Source organism: Sabethes cyaneus, chromosome 2 (genome assembly GCF_943734655.1).
Source record: "Sabethes cyaneus chromosome 2, idSabCyanKW18_F2, whole genome shotgun sequence".
NCBI classification, from domain to species: domain Eukaryota; kingdom Metazoa; phylum Arthropoda; class Insecta; order Diptera; family Culicidae; genus Sabethes; species Sabethes cyaneus.
In genome coordinates this window covers 24651489-24664052 of record NC_071354.1, presented here as the reverse complement: position 1 = coordinate 24664052, position 12564 = coordinate 24651489, and the positions used below count along the sequence as shown (strand labels likewise).

At 38.4% G+C, this 12564-nt stretch overlaps 1 protein-coding gene across 2 annotated transcripts in view; it reads left to right on the top strand.

Moving 5' to 3' along the window:
• Nucleotides 1-12564, top strand: part of LOC128738268 (SOX domain-containing protein dichaete) — a 165830-nt gene that overhangs the window by 99294 nt on the left and 53972 nt on the right. For both annotated transcript variants that reach the window (XM_053833275.1, XM_053833274.1), the window contains exons 4-5: nucleotides 10195-10389; nucleotides 10522-10604. In XM_053833275.1, coding sequence (XP_053689250.1) covers nucleotides 10195-10389; nucleotides 10522-10604 — 278 coding nt within the window. The remainder of the gene's footprint in view (nucleotides 1-10194; nucleotides 10390-10521; nucleotides 10605-12564) is intronic.

The window sequence follows — 12564 nt, the reverse complement described above, 5'->3', positions numbered from 1 at the left end:
TCCGATTTTGTCTGCTCCCGATTTTGTCAGCCTTTAAATTTTGCTTAATTTTTGTGCTTTTAAACATGATTTATAATACTTTTCAGCCTGCTTGAAGCTATTCTGATTCTCTGGGGAGAGTTTTTGAATAAAATTCGGGGATAAGTTATTCGGGGTCAAAAGTATGAGTATTTTTAGAGTAAAAGTTCTATAGTTCCTAAACAAGCAGAGATAGAGGTATACTATATTCAGCAATGTTGTGTATTTTTACTATTTGTACAACTTTGTAAAACAGGAAAAAATCATACAACAACTACAAAACAGCTAAAAAAGAAAAACTAATTTTAACGATTTTTCATTTATGAGAAATAGGATTATTCTACCTTTGCTAAAAAGATAAAAGGTTACTATCTTCAGCAAAATTTCTTGTAACAATATGCTGTAAAACTTTGCAGAACACATCAATGTGTTATATTGAAACTGAAGAAAAATAATATTTTTATTGCACTTTTAGGGGGATTAAGGGCTTAGTTAGCTTCGAGGTACGATGCTGGTCTTACAAGCTAGTCGTCGTATGTTCGAATCTCGGATAGGCGATGCTTGCTAGATAGAGTCAGTAGGATCGTTGCACTGCCCCGTAATTTTCCTGTACTCTAATAACCGGCTGCGAAGTCGGTCGATAAAGAAGGGTAATGTCTAAAGACGGTATAAACCCACGACTTTTTTTAGGGGATTAATCAAAATTTGGATTCTGCTGGACGATAGAACTTTTAATATTAAGATACTCTTCCAAAGCCTAAAACCAAGTTTTCCCGCTTAAAGCTAATGCGCAAAGGTTCTGGAGCAGTGTGCTGTGCCCAGTTCATAGAGTTTTTGGTTGACCAATTGAGGGTTAAAATTTAATTGTTAGTAGAAGTCTTCGATACTGCAAGGTCTTAAGTCTTGAATTTTGAAAAAAAAAAATTTTTCCCGAGTTTGTCAGTTTCCCCATTTTGTCAGCCAAAAATTTAACATGGGGCTGACAAAATCGGAACATTACTGTTGAACTATCGCAGAAATGGAATCGAAAGAGAAAGATTAAAGTTTTTCAATTGTGCATATAACTTGGTTTCAGCAGAATTAAATAAAAGTTTTTTTTAACTTTCGTTGGTTCGTGAATTACATTGAGCCGTTCAAAAATTAGCAATGCTTATTCCAACCAACTACGGAGCGACGATTACTAGTTAGACATTATTCAATTATTTTCATTTAGCTGAAAAATTTATTAGCAAATTTAAAATCAAGTATATTACTAGAGATGGTTAAACAAATTGCAGATTCATTGATACAAACATCTCTGAAATGTGTTGTGGATTATGGCAAATCAATGGCAATACAATCAAAAGACCATCTGATATGGAAAGGTGATGGAAAAAGATAGCAGATACGGTTCCCTAGTAGCACAGTTGTTTCAAACCGGTTGTGGCAACCGATTTGTGACTAAAAGTGCCAAATATGTGCTGCTTGGGTTGGTAATGTCACTGTGAAGAAAATTGTTCACCTCTCCACGTAAAGGTCCGAAGTTTTTCAGAAAAGACGAAGAATATTTTTTCTTGTAACATTTCCTTGGCGCTTAATCAAAAACCTATAAAAATATAAATTTACTAATCTTGTATTTTATTTTCACATTGAGGAATTGAAAATTTTGTGCTGCTAAATTCTAGATAAAACAGACTTTAGGTTGGAAGCTTAAAACTACTTTTCAAATTTCATATATTTCACACTCTTTAATAGAAATTATTATAATCTTTTCCTTGAAGAATTGATTGCATTTGAAATTGCAATTGAATTAATATTATAATTTTTTACATGTTCAGCTAGAATCAAAACATAATTCGATCATTTTCAGTTGAAGTCTGAGCACTATTAAATTTTTTGGAAATTTCGAGTACATAGACAAAAAAAATATCAATAATAGAAACCAAACAAAGCACAAAAAAATCTGTCGAATTTAACGAACCATGAAACAAACAGATCATAACACTTGAGTGCTCATACGTTCTGCGAATTATTTCCCCAATTTCGATGAGTCTGCTCGTCTCAGTCGAAAAAAAAACAACACTTCACCACCCATTCACCGGACGGCAGCAGAAGCAGCAGCAGCATATTTTGAGTGAGACGAACCGACAGCACCACCGGGATCGAGACTACGATAATAATAAAGCAATCAGATGTGAAAACAATACGACAGAACACAGTACAGCAGCGCTGAGGGAAACCCGAAAAAAAATACACAAAAATCGAAAAACCTGTTTTGTTTGCGCCTTGTTTAATCAATGTTTGCTACCAACACTACTCAACGGTGCGGTGCATCACCGCCACCAGCAGGAGCTAGAATTAAGGGTAACGTCCCCCGCCGGCCTACACAACCCGTGTCGTTCGGTGGCAATTATCGACCGATCCGAAGGGATGCAGCCAGCCCGGCATTTGCTTTGCTGCGTCATTGAGCCCATTGTACTGTTCGGTCTCATTTCGGTTGTAATGTGATTTTTGTTCGTACTTATTATTATGCTTCAGTACGTCGTGTCGTTCAGAATGTAGGTAGGTACCTGGAAAGCCAGTTAGCACCAGCTCCAGTGCATTCGGGGACAATGAATCACAAGTATGTGGTTTTCTAGATTTGAGCAAATATTTGCTGATTTCCTTCCGAGCACTGATTGAATGGACGAAAAATTGATACTCAGCTAATAGTTTCATCTTTTTTACTGAAGTTACTAAACGAATTTTGAATTGTCATAATAAATTCATCCCCTCAAACTTACTATTTCAGAAAAATTCAGGGTTTTGCTGAAATTTTGCTGAAAATTTAATATTCGGCTTCATTACATTTCCTGTAAAACACACCGAACAACTTTCTAACTAAATTCTAATTAAAACATCCTTCAATTATATCAGTGACGAACCACCAACGTCAGTGTTTCTCAAACAATTTAATGATATTCCGATCGTAAAACTAGTACGTTACTGAATGTCACTCATCTTACCGGTCGGTCGAGTGATAACTTGTAAATGAGCTCTGAGATCCTACTCAACCAACAACGACGGAACAAAGACTGAATTTCCCCAACAAAAGCGCTCACCTGCTCGAAGGAAATTAGAGGAAGTGTGTATGTATTTCCGAGATTACTTTCAGCCTTCGACGCAAGAAGAGACTGCCGTCGTAGGCGACGCGACGCATTGTATTAATTGTAGAGTGACAGAGGGACAGCACAGACTAACTCGTTCAGTTCAGAAAAGGGGGCAGGACCGTGCTTCCAATTCCATGGAAACGATTCAACATTCAAGCAGCCGGCTGGAGGTGGAGGAATCCTCACATCTGCTCGGTTTGTTGCGTTTCTCTAACGCCACTGACTGGAGAAGAGTTGCATGACAAAAGATTGAAACACGGAAATGGGGCTTTGTTTCCGACTCGAAATTTCATGAAGTACAATAACGAAGGTAGTCCTGGGTGAAGATGACGCATGAAGACAGCGTTTTATTTAAATCTGAATATGAAACCTTGAAGTGTGAAATCACAGAAATGCTTAAATTATTATTGGGTGCCCAATTATGTTATTGCTTAATTTTTTTTATGAAAATACAGCGTTAACGTTAAAAAATAAAATCATTCAAATTATAGCCCATCGATAGCTATAACTTTATTCCATCCTGCTGACAGAGCTCGAGTACCGTTACGCTAAATGTGTCCGTCTTTAAAGGCTAGTCCTTTTTTTGGTATCTTCGTTGAACGTTGAACATGAGGCTGAGCGTTGTCATATTGTAGAATCACCTTTTCGTAACTATGCTCGCATTGTGTCCTTTTCCGAATTTCACTGGGAGCCTCTGTTTATTTAGCACTTATCATCTTCCTCTAGTATCAATCCAAACGGGATCAGCTCGGTAATAACGCAAACCGCTTCCTGTGATTTGGTCCGGTATGCGCTCACCACCTTCATGCTCATCACCATGTTTATGCTGTTCAGGCACAATTGATTTCTACGCATTTTGATTCCTGCAACCTAGTAAGGAATGCCATATCTGAGACGTGATAACACTACCCAGACGTCTTCTCTTGCTGCTTAGTATTGCAGAATTGTTTGGCAATATTCTAGTCAGTGCCATGTCGCTTAACAGGTCATCGATAACTACACCCAAGTACTTTACCTCACGCTTCGAGTCGAAGGTAAATTCTCTGACTACGATTTTCGCCTGCTGCAATGCGCCTGCTGGTTGCTAATCTTTAAAACCACCTACTTGCCCCACTTTTTATAACAACTTTAATATAAAAAAATAATTCCACATTGTGCGTCCGATAAGTCCGGAATTGTCAATTCAATAGCCCGGTATTGAATAATGAGCGATAAGAAATTTAATTGCGTAAAAATAGATTCAGCATCAAGTGCAATTTTAAGTTATTTTAACTTGATATCAAGTCCTTTAATTTAATTCAATTTCCAAGTACGATTTAAGTTTAAGTTCAAGTGTATTTTGATGTATAATCATGAATTCAATTGCAAGTCCCATTTGCCAATTTAATGTCTCATAATGCCCCAAGTGCAATTTAATGTTACATTTTAAATTCAATTTCAAATGTACTTTAATTCCAATTTCACCTCCGTTTAAGTCTAATTTGAAGTCTAATTGAGGTACAATTTCAATGTGCCATCTTAGAGTCAGTTTGAAGTTCGTTTAAATTCCAATTTTGCCTCGATCTCAAGTCCTATTAATGACCCATTTGATGACTGAAGTTTTTGGAGCGTCTTAGTAGAATACGAATAATGATTTGATGTCCAATTGTCTAATTTAGTCTTATTTAGTTCCAATTTTACCTCCGATTTCAGGTCTAATTTCAAGTGCAATGTAATGTCCAATTTTGAGTCCAATTTGAGTCTAATTTTAAATAAAATTTTAGGTCTAGCTTTAAGTACAATTTTTTTGAAGTTCAATTGTGGTCCAGCTTCAATGACCCATTTTAAAGGCATTTTCACCTCCGATTACGAGTCCAATTTAATGTCCCATTTAGGTCCAATTTCAAGTCTAATGTTGTTCCAATTTCAAGTGCAATTTAATGTTCGATTTTAAAGCATTATTCAAATCTAGTTTCAAGCGCAATTAGTTCAATTTCCCATCTTAATGTCGATTTTTAGACTAATTTAATTTCAATTTCATTACTGGTTTCAAGTCCATTTTTAAATTCCATTGAGGTTCAACTTAATGTCCATTTCCCAGTCTAACTTTAAATCAATTTTTGTGTTCAATTTCACAGTCCAATTTAATGCCCCGTTTTAGATCCGATTCCGAGTCCAATTTAATGCCAATGTCAATTAACTGCCCAGTTAGCTTCGAGAATCGATGCTGGTCTAACAAGCCAGTCGTCGTATGCTCGAATTTTGGCTGTGTAATTGCCCTGTACTCTAATAATCGGCTGCGTATGTTGTCGATAAAGAAGGTTAAAGTTTTTATAGACGTTTATACCCAAGGTCTTGCTTTGTTACGTCCGTTTTGAAGTTCAATTTTAAGTTCAATTCTAAGTCCAACTTCATGTCCAATTTAATGCCAATATCAAGATTAAATTGAAGAGAGATTTCAAGCCCAATTTTAAGTACAGTTTGAAGTTCAATTGTGGTTCAATTTCGATGTCCAATTCCCAATCGAATTTTATTTTGAATTTGAACTCCAATTCAAAGCAATTTCAAGTGCAATTTTAACTCCGATATCAAATCTAGTTCAAATCAAATTTAATATTAATTTCAAGCTCAATCTGAGACCAATTTTAAATATAAATCCAACTGTTAATCACATGCTTAATCTAGTGTTCATTTGTAAGTCTGATTCCAAATCTTCTATTTATATAAGAGGCTTATGTCTGTACCGAAAACCAGGTCTCTGACAGGACAGGTTATGACAGGTTGTATTCTCAGTCACCTCGTAGGTCGACTACAGGACTGCTCGATTGCTCAACTGGTTGACTAGACTGCTCGACTGGACTGGTCGACTAGACTGCTCAATTTGATTGCTCGACTGGACTGAACTGTTCGATTCGACTGCTCGACTCAACTGCTTGATTGGACAGATCGACTCGAGTGCTTGACTGAACAGCTCGATTTAACTGCTCGAGTGGACTACTCGACTTAACTACTCGATTCGACTGCTTCACACATTTGCTTGACTTACTACTCGACCCGACTGCTCGACTTAACTGCACGATTGAACTGCTCGACTGGACTGTTCGATTCGACTGCTCGACTGGACTGCTTGACTGGACAGCATGATTCATCTGTTCGACTTAACTGTTCGATTCGACACTCGACTCAACTGCTCGATTCAACTGCTTGATTCTGCTGCTCGACTGGACTACTCGACTTAACTGCTCGACTCGACTACTCGAATGAACTGCTTGATTCAACTACTCAATTGAACTATTCGAATCGGCTGCTCGACTCACCTGCTCGACTAGACTACTCAATTTGATTGTTCGACCCAACTGACAGTTTTATTCAACAGTTCGACTAGACTGCTCAACTTAGCCACTCAACTCGACTGCTCGACTGAAGTGCTCGACTAGAGTACTCGATTCAACTGCTCGACTGGACTAATCGACTTAACTGCTCGATTATACTGCTCGACAGGACTGCTCGACTGCACTGCTCGACTCGATCGCTCGATTCAACTGCTCGACTCAACTGCTCAACCGGACCGCTTGACTGAACAGCTTGATTTAACTGCTCGAGTTGACTGCTCGACTTGACTGTTGGACTCGACTGCTCCACTCAATCGCTTGACTCGATTGCTTGATTCGACTACTCGACTCGCCAGCTCAACTCGATTGCTTGTCGCGGTATCATATGGTCGGTGTTAAATCAGACCGGACCAAGTCGCAAAATTTTAAAAAATTAGTTAATGCTAGCTAACGATCAAGATTTTGCTAAGCAACATTTTACTCTAATCTGACTACATAAATGTTGCAAACAGCCAGATGTTTTTATGCAGTCAAATGAAATCCAATACGATCGTAAAAAAAATTGTTTCAGTTTCCGGCTATGACTATTTATGTACAATATCTTAGAACTATATTATGCAATATAAGAACTCAAATAACTAATACAAAGATTAAACATCTTCACCAACACTGGCCAATGGAGTGTATCCACCTTCTGTCCAGGTCTGGGAACGCCAGTGAAAGCACCGTTTTATGATTAGCCATCGCAAGCTTATTTTGTTATATCGAATCTTACCCACTACCTATGGACGTAGCTCTCGTGTTTCGCCCGTTAGTAGGAACACCACATCGTTCGCGAAGCCGACGATGTATTACCGATGTATCTAGTCTGTGTCTTGGTGCATCAAGAGAAAAAAAACGGAGAAGAACATAAGGGAAGAAGAACAAACGCGAAGGAAAAACTGGCATGAAAAAACGGAAGAAAAATCGTGTCATAATAGGAGAAAAAACGTGATGTAAAAGACAACAATGGAAGAGAAGAGAATGGGAGAAAAAGAAGAAAACGAGGCAAAACAATAAGAGACTGGACAACAAAGGGAGAACGGAAAAGAAAAGAAGGAAAATAAGAGAGAAAAAACAAAACACGACTAAGCAAACGAGGAAAACGCCATAGAAAATAACGACACACTGGGCAGAAAATGAGAAAAAAGAGAAAATTAAGATAGAAAAATTGAGAAACGAGAACAGAAAGAGAGTAAAATTGAGAGAAAACAATAAAAACTGAAAACAAACGGGGAAACGAAAAGCAAAACGTGACTGAAGTGGAGGAAAAGCAGGACATAATAAGAGGAAGAATGGAATAGTCGAACACAAAAACTTGAAAAGGAGTGAACAGGAATGAATACAAAAACCGAAACTGGAAAAGAGGAAATATGGGTTTTGTAATTGGAAAAAAGAGATGAAAAATTAAATAGAAAAGTGGAAAACAAGAGGAAAATCAGAAGAAGAGCGAAGAACGGGACAGGAAAAGATAAAGGGGAAACAATTGCCAGAAAAAAGGAGAAAACAAATCAGAAAATCAGGCAAAACGATACAAATAGAAGTAAAACAGGATAGAAAAATGTTCGTGGGAGAAAAGGACGAGAAATAAAAAGAGAACAAATGGCACAAGTGAGGGGACACGGAACAGAAAAGAAGAAAAATGAAAGAGAAAAAGAAGAATTGCGAGATAGAAAAATAAAAACCAATAAAAGAAAACGATGAAAATGAGAAATCGAAATCCAACGGGATAAAAAAGGAGATAGACGGGACAAAATGAGAAAATGGCACAGTACAAGAACAGCAGAAAAATAACACGTGGTAAAACGGGACTAGAAAAGAGAAAAAGGAATAGAAAAGTGGTAAAACGTGTAAGACGAAGAATGTCGAAATCTTTCAAGTAAAACTTCGTGTCGAATTTTATGTCCATGTACATATTCAAGTCTTATTTAATATTCAATGTCAAGTTCAAGTTCAAGTCTAATCTCGAGTTCAATTTTCGTCGAATTTCAATTTCGATTTTAAGTTTAATTTTGAGCATAATTTCATTTCCAATTTCAACTCTAAAGTCGAGTCCAAATCCAAGTCTAATTCAATTCCATTTTCAAGTCCAAATAAAAACTTCAAAATTCTCATCGCATCCGTTTTTATTTCTAATTCCAAGTAAAAATTCCTGCCAAATGTAAGTCCAATTTTAAATCCAATTTTAGTTCAATTTCTACTTCAATTTGAAAATAATTTTCAAGTCCCAGCTTGTCCGAATCCAAGCCTATTTAGTGCCTCATGTTATATTCAATTTCAAGTACAATTCCAACATTGGTTTCTAATCTAGTTTCAAGCCTAGTCAAGTCAGATGCACTCGAAAGTCCGGAATTTTTAAACTAATTGGTCGGTATTTTTTGATAAGGAATAATAACTTCGTCATCTTACGATTTCTCGATTTTCTGGCCCAAAATATCCTTCTGAAAGGTTGTCTGAGCACGCTAGTGCACTGGATTAGTTTGAGTAAATCGTTTTCCTGTAGAAATTTGCTGATGGATCGCCTATCGAAAGAATTCAATAGAAGCAAGCCCAGGAAAATAAAAATTCTTAGGTAAAATGGTAAGGGTGAATCTCACCTTCTCTTAACAATAGTTTTGGCTAACTTTTCGGCTAAAATAGGTATGTTCGTTGACCCGGAAATTATACTAAGAAGCTAAAGTAATAATTTATTTATTTTTTTCCTTTCCTTTAAATTAAAAAACTTCAAATTTATTAATCAGGGATCTAAAATTTTGGAACTCACAATTTACGCATTCATTTCGTCATAGTTATGTGAGAGCTATTTCACTTCACATAATCGATTTAAACTAAATGTCCACTGATCGCGAATGTCACCCGTTATATTTCTCGTTGCCAAGCCAGCCAACTAGAACTGAACTGAAATCGCCTGCCGACCCACTCCAGTGTTGTTGCTTCAGACTGTGGTTGTGTGCTAGCCAGTTGCAGCTATACCAGTAGCTCTACTAGCTAGCAACAAACGCCATCCAAGCCGAACGCGGCTGCTGCTGCTGCTGCTACTGGTCGGATGGTTCGGAATCGTTAAAATCCATCATCCGCCGGCGATTCCCATCGCCACATTGTCTCCTCCCGTCGTCTATCTGCGACCGGACAGTGCCTGCCGCGGGCGGGTCGGAAAGGGGGAAATTCATCGCACAGCCGGAGTTCGGCAGGTTATCCTGCCAAGCGAGCTGGAAGCCCCTGATGTTAAATTGAAGTTGCAAGTCAGCGAATTGTAATTTACAAAATGGGTACAAAATGTGGGAGAAAAAACAAGAAAGAAAAACGACATGTTGTTTAGTTGTTGGTCGGGATGCTCTGTGCGGAATTCGGTTCGAGCTTCCGGATGTTTTCATGGACCGGAGAATTTGTGTTGTTCGAGCTCGAAGAAAGAACCATCAACAAAGCGGAGAACAATGCTGCTGCCGGCTAAAGAGCGGCCTTCACCGACAGAGGAAAAAAAGAACAGTTCTATCTCTCATTTCCATTTTATTTCAATTCTGGAAAGGAAACAAAAATCGAAGAAAAATAGTTGCTGAAATAACAGAAACAGAATGTATGCGAGAATGCCCTCTTTTGCCCGTGCTGACTATTGTATCCACTTACATAAAAATACAAATTTGTTGTAATACCGTGACTGAATCCGACGTTTTTTTTTACTCCATTCCACACCACGCCAGGAGCCGAGTGGAAGCTGCTGACCGAGGACGAAAAGCGACCATTCATCGACGAAGCGAAAAGGCTCCGAGCGATGCACATGAAAGAGCACCCGGATTACAAGTACCGTCCGAGGAGGAAACCGAAGCCAATCCGCCGCGATGGTTATCCCTATCCGATGACGTATCCCTCCGTGCCGGTCGACGCCCTGCGAGCAGGTTAGTAATTAACATTTTACATTTGCTATTTTGGGCCTTCAAAATCCAAATTGAGGTTTCCTCTAGAATTAAGCAATATTTCTTCCCCGTGACTCATAAACACGATTCAAGCTTCTTTCGTCGATTTTGCAGGAATCACACCCAGCTACTTTGCGCCCGGTGCTCCGTACCACTTAGGAAGTCATCTGTCACAAGCTAGTCCTCCCACGACCCAGGTAAGTGCAATTATCTTGCCTTCATTTGCTTCTCCGTGCCGTTTGCGTACCTGTACGCTGTACCAGTGCACCGGTTAGTACTAAAATGTCAATCCCACATACAGCTGGGAACGATTCGACAGAAGCAGTTTCACAATTTCCTAAAACGATTTGTTTCGTTCCACCTTCCGAGCCTCTTCCGTCCGATGGGCCAGATTTTCTCACGCCACTCGTCCCTGCTGCCATTCGGAAGACGAAAGCAAGCGAGAAGCAGCAGCAACCAGCCAATTCCCCGAGTGGCAGATAATCTAGATCCCAAATTGAATTGTCAGCTCAACAGCTTCTCGAACTCTTGACACTTGAAAGCGTCTTCAATGTTTGTTTGCACACAATAGGTCGAGAGTTTTGTCTCAAGAGCATAATTGGGCTCGCCTCTACGAAGCGAAGATAGAAAAGTTCAGATTTGCTGCCTTTTTAAATCCATCTGGCTGCTGACGGAAACACAATTCCTGAAAAACACGAAATCACTTTTAACCCGCTTTGTCTCCTCCGTACGACGCGCACCCAATCGATTCTCGGATGGCTACCGAAGGAAGGAGTTAGCTACTGGCCTGGCGGTGTGCGGTGGTGGCGACAGCGATGACGCCGACCTGTACGAAGTTAGATCTTGATCTTGCGCTCCGGTTGGCGTAGAGATTTGTCATCTGTCTGTCGTGGAGTCTGTACGCTGGCTACTAATGGCGTAACAGCCGAACGGTTGGTTGTCATGTCGGAATTAGAAGTGATTTGTCATTGTTCAGCACTCCACACATTTCATTCACGGATCGCTGCGGAGTTTCATCGTTGTATGCATTAAGAAAAGAAATATAAAATGAGTCGAAAACTCAAAGCCAATGAAGAAATTATCTGTTGAACAGTTGATAATTTTGTTATCATGAATGGAGTGTGCAAAAATAACAAATCTTTTCTTTTTAAGGTAATGAATCATTCGAGTCGACAGTATTTTCACTGGATTACTGGAAATTTCATAAAACTCTGGGACTAATCAGCTAAATTAATATTATAGAAAACATTTGTCAATTGCAATGCTTACCTTAGCAATTGCGTCTGTTTAAATAATTCCTTGAAGAAATTTTCACTCTGCTTAGAAAGCTTTTAAATCATGTTCGGACGACCTTTGAACGTTTTTCAAACGACTTTCTTATGACTAAGACTGCTTTTTGAAGATGCTCTAAATGAGATTTAGGGTAACCGAACTATTTTGGCACTCATTTGCATGTCTGAAATTAAATAAAAAGAAAACTATTCCAATTAAATTCTACCATCTATATTTATTCGCGACAGATACGTATTTCGCTTACGACTTGCAGGCTTCCTTAGTGTCTGTTTACGAACGAGTGTTAGTTCGAAATTTAATTGGTATAGTTTTCTTTATTTCAGGTTTCGTATCCTTCTAAGACGCTCCAAAAACTACATTCACTCATTTGCAGCTGTACGTAGTTTGGGCACTTCCACTTGATTTTACTGAAACTGTCCTCCCTATTATCCTATTCGACTTTTAGATAATTTGTTCAGCATCTTTCTGAAGTTAAAAGCCATCACGAATTTCAGAGCGTCTCAGACTTTTATAAGACTTTCAGACAACCTTTGAATGACTTGTATCCAGTTCTTAGATGATTTTTAGATGATTCTCATAGACTTTTAGACAAGTTTTCAGGAACTTTTAGACGACTCCGACAATTGTTAGATGATTTACTGTTGACTTTCAGACGGCTTTCAGAAGACTTCCAAAACAACATTCTTGTGGGTTTCAAATGACTTTTGAAAGGTTTTCAGACAACGTTTAGGTTACTAAGACTAGAAGAAGATTAATCAGAAGATTGTCTAAACGGCAAATAGACGGTTTTTAAAAATGGAATTTATTGTCACTTTCAGAAGCCTTCTTTTAGATATCTTGTAGATGCCCATTAGATGACATTCA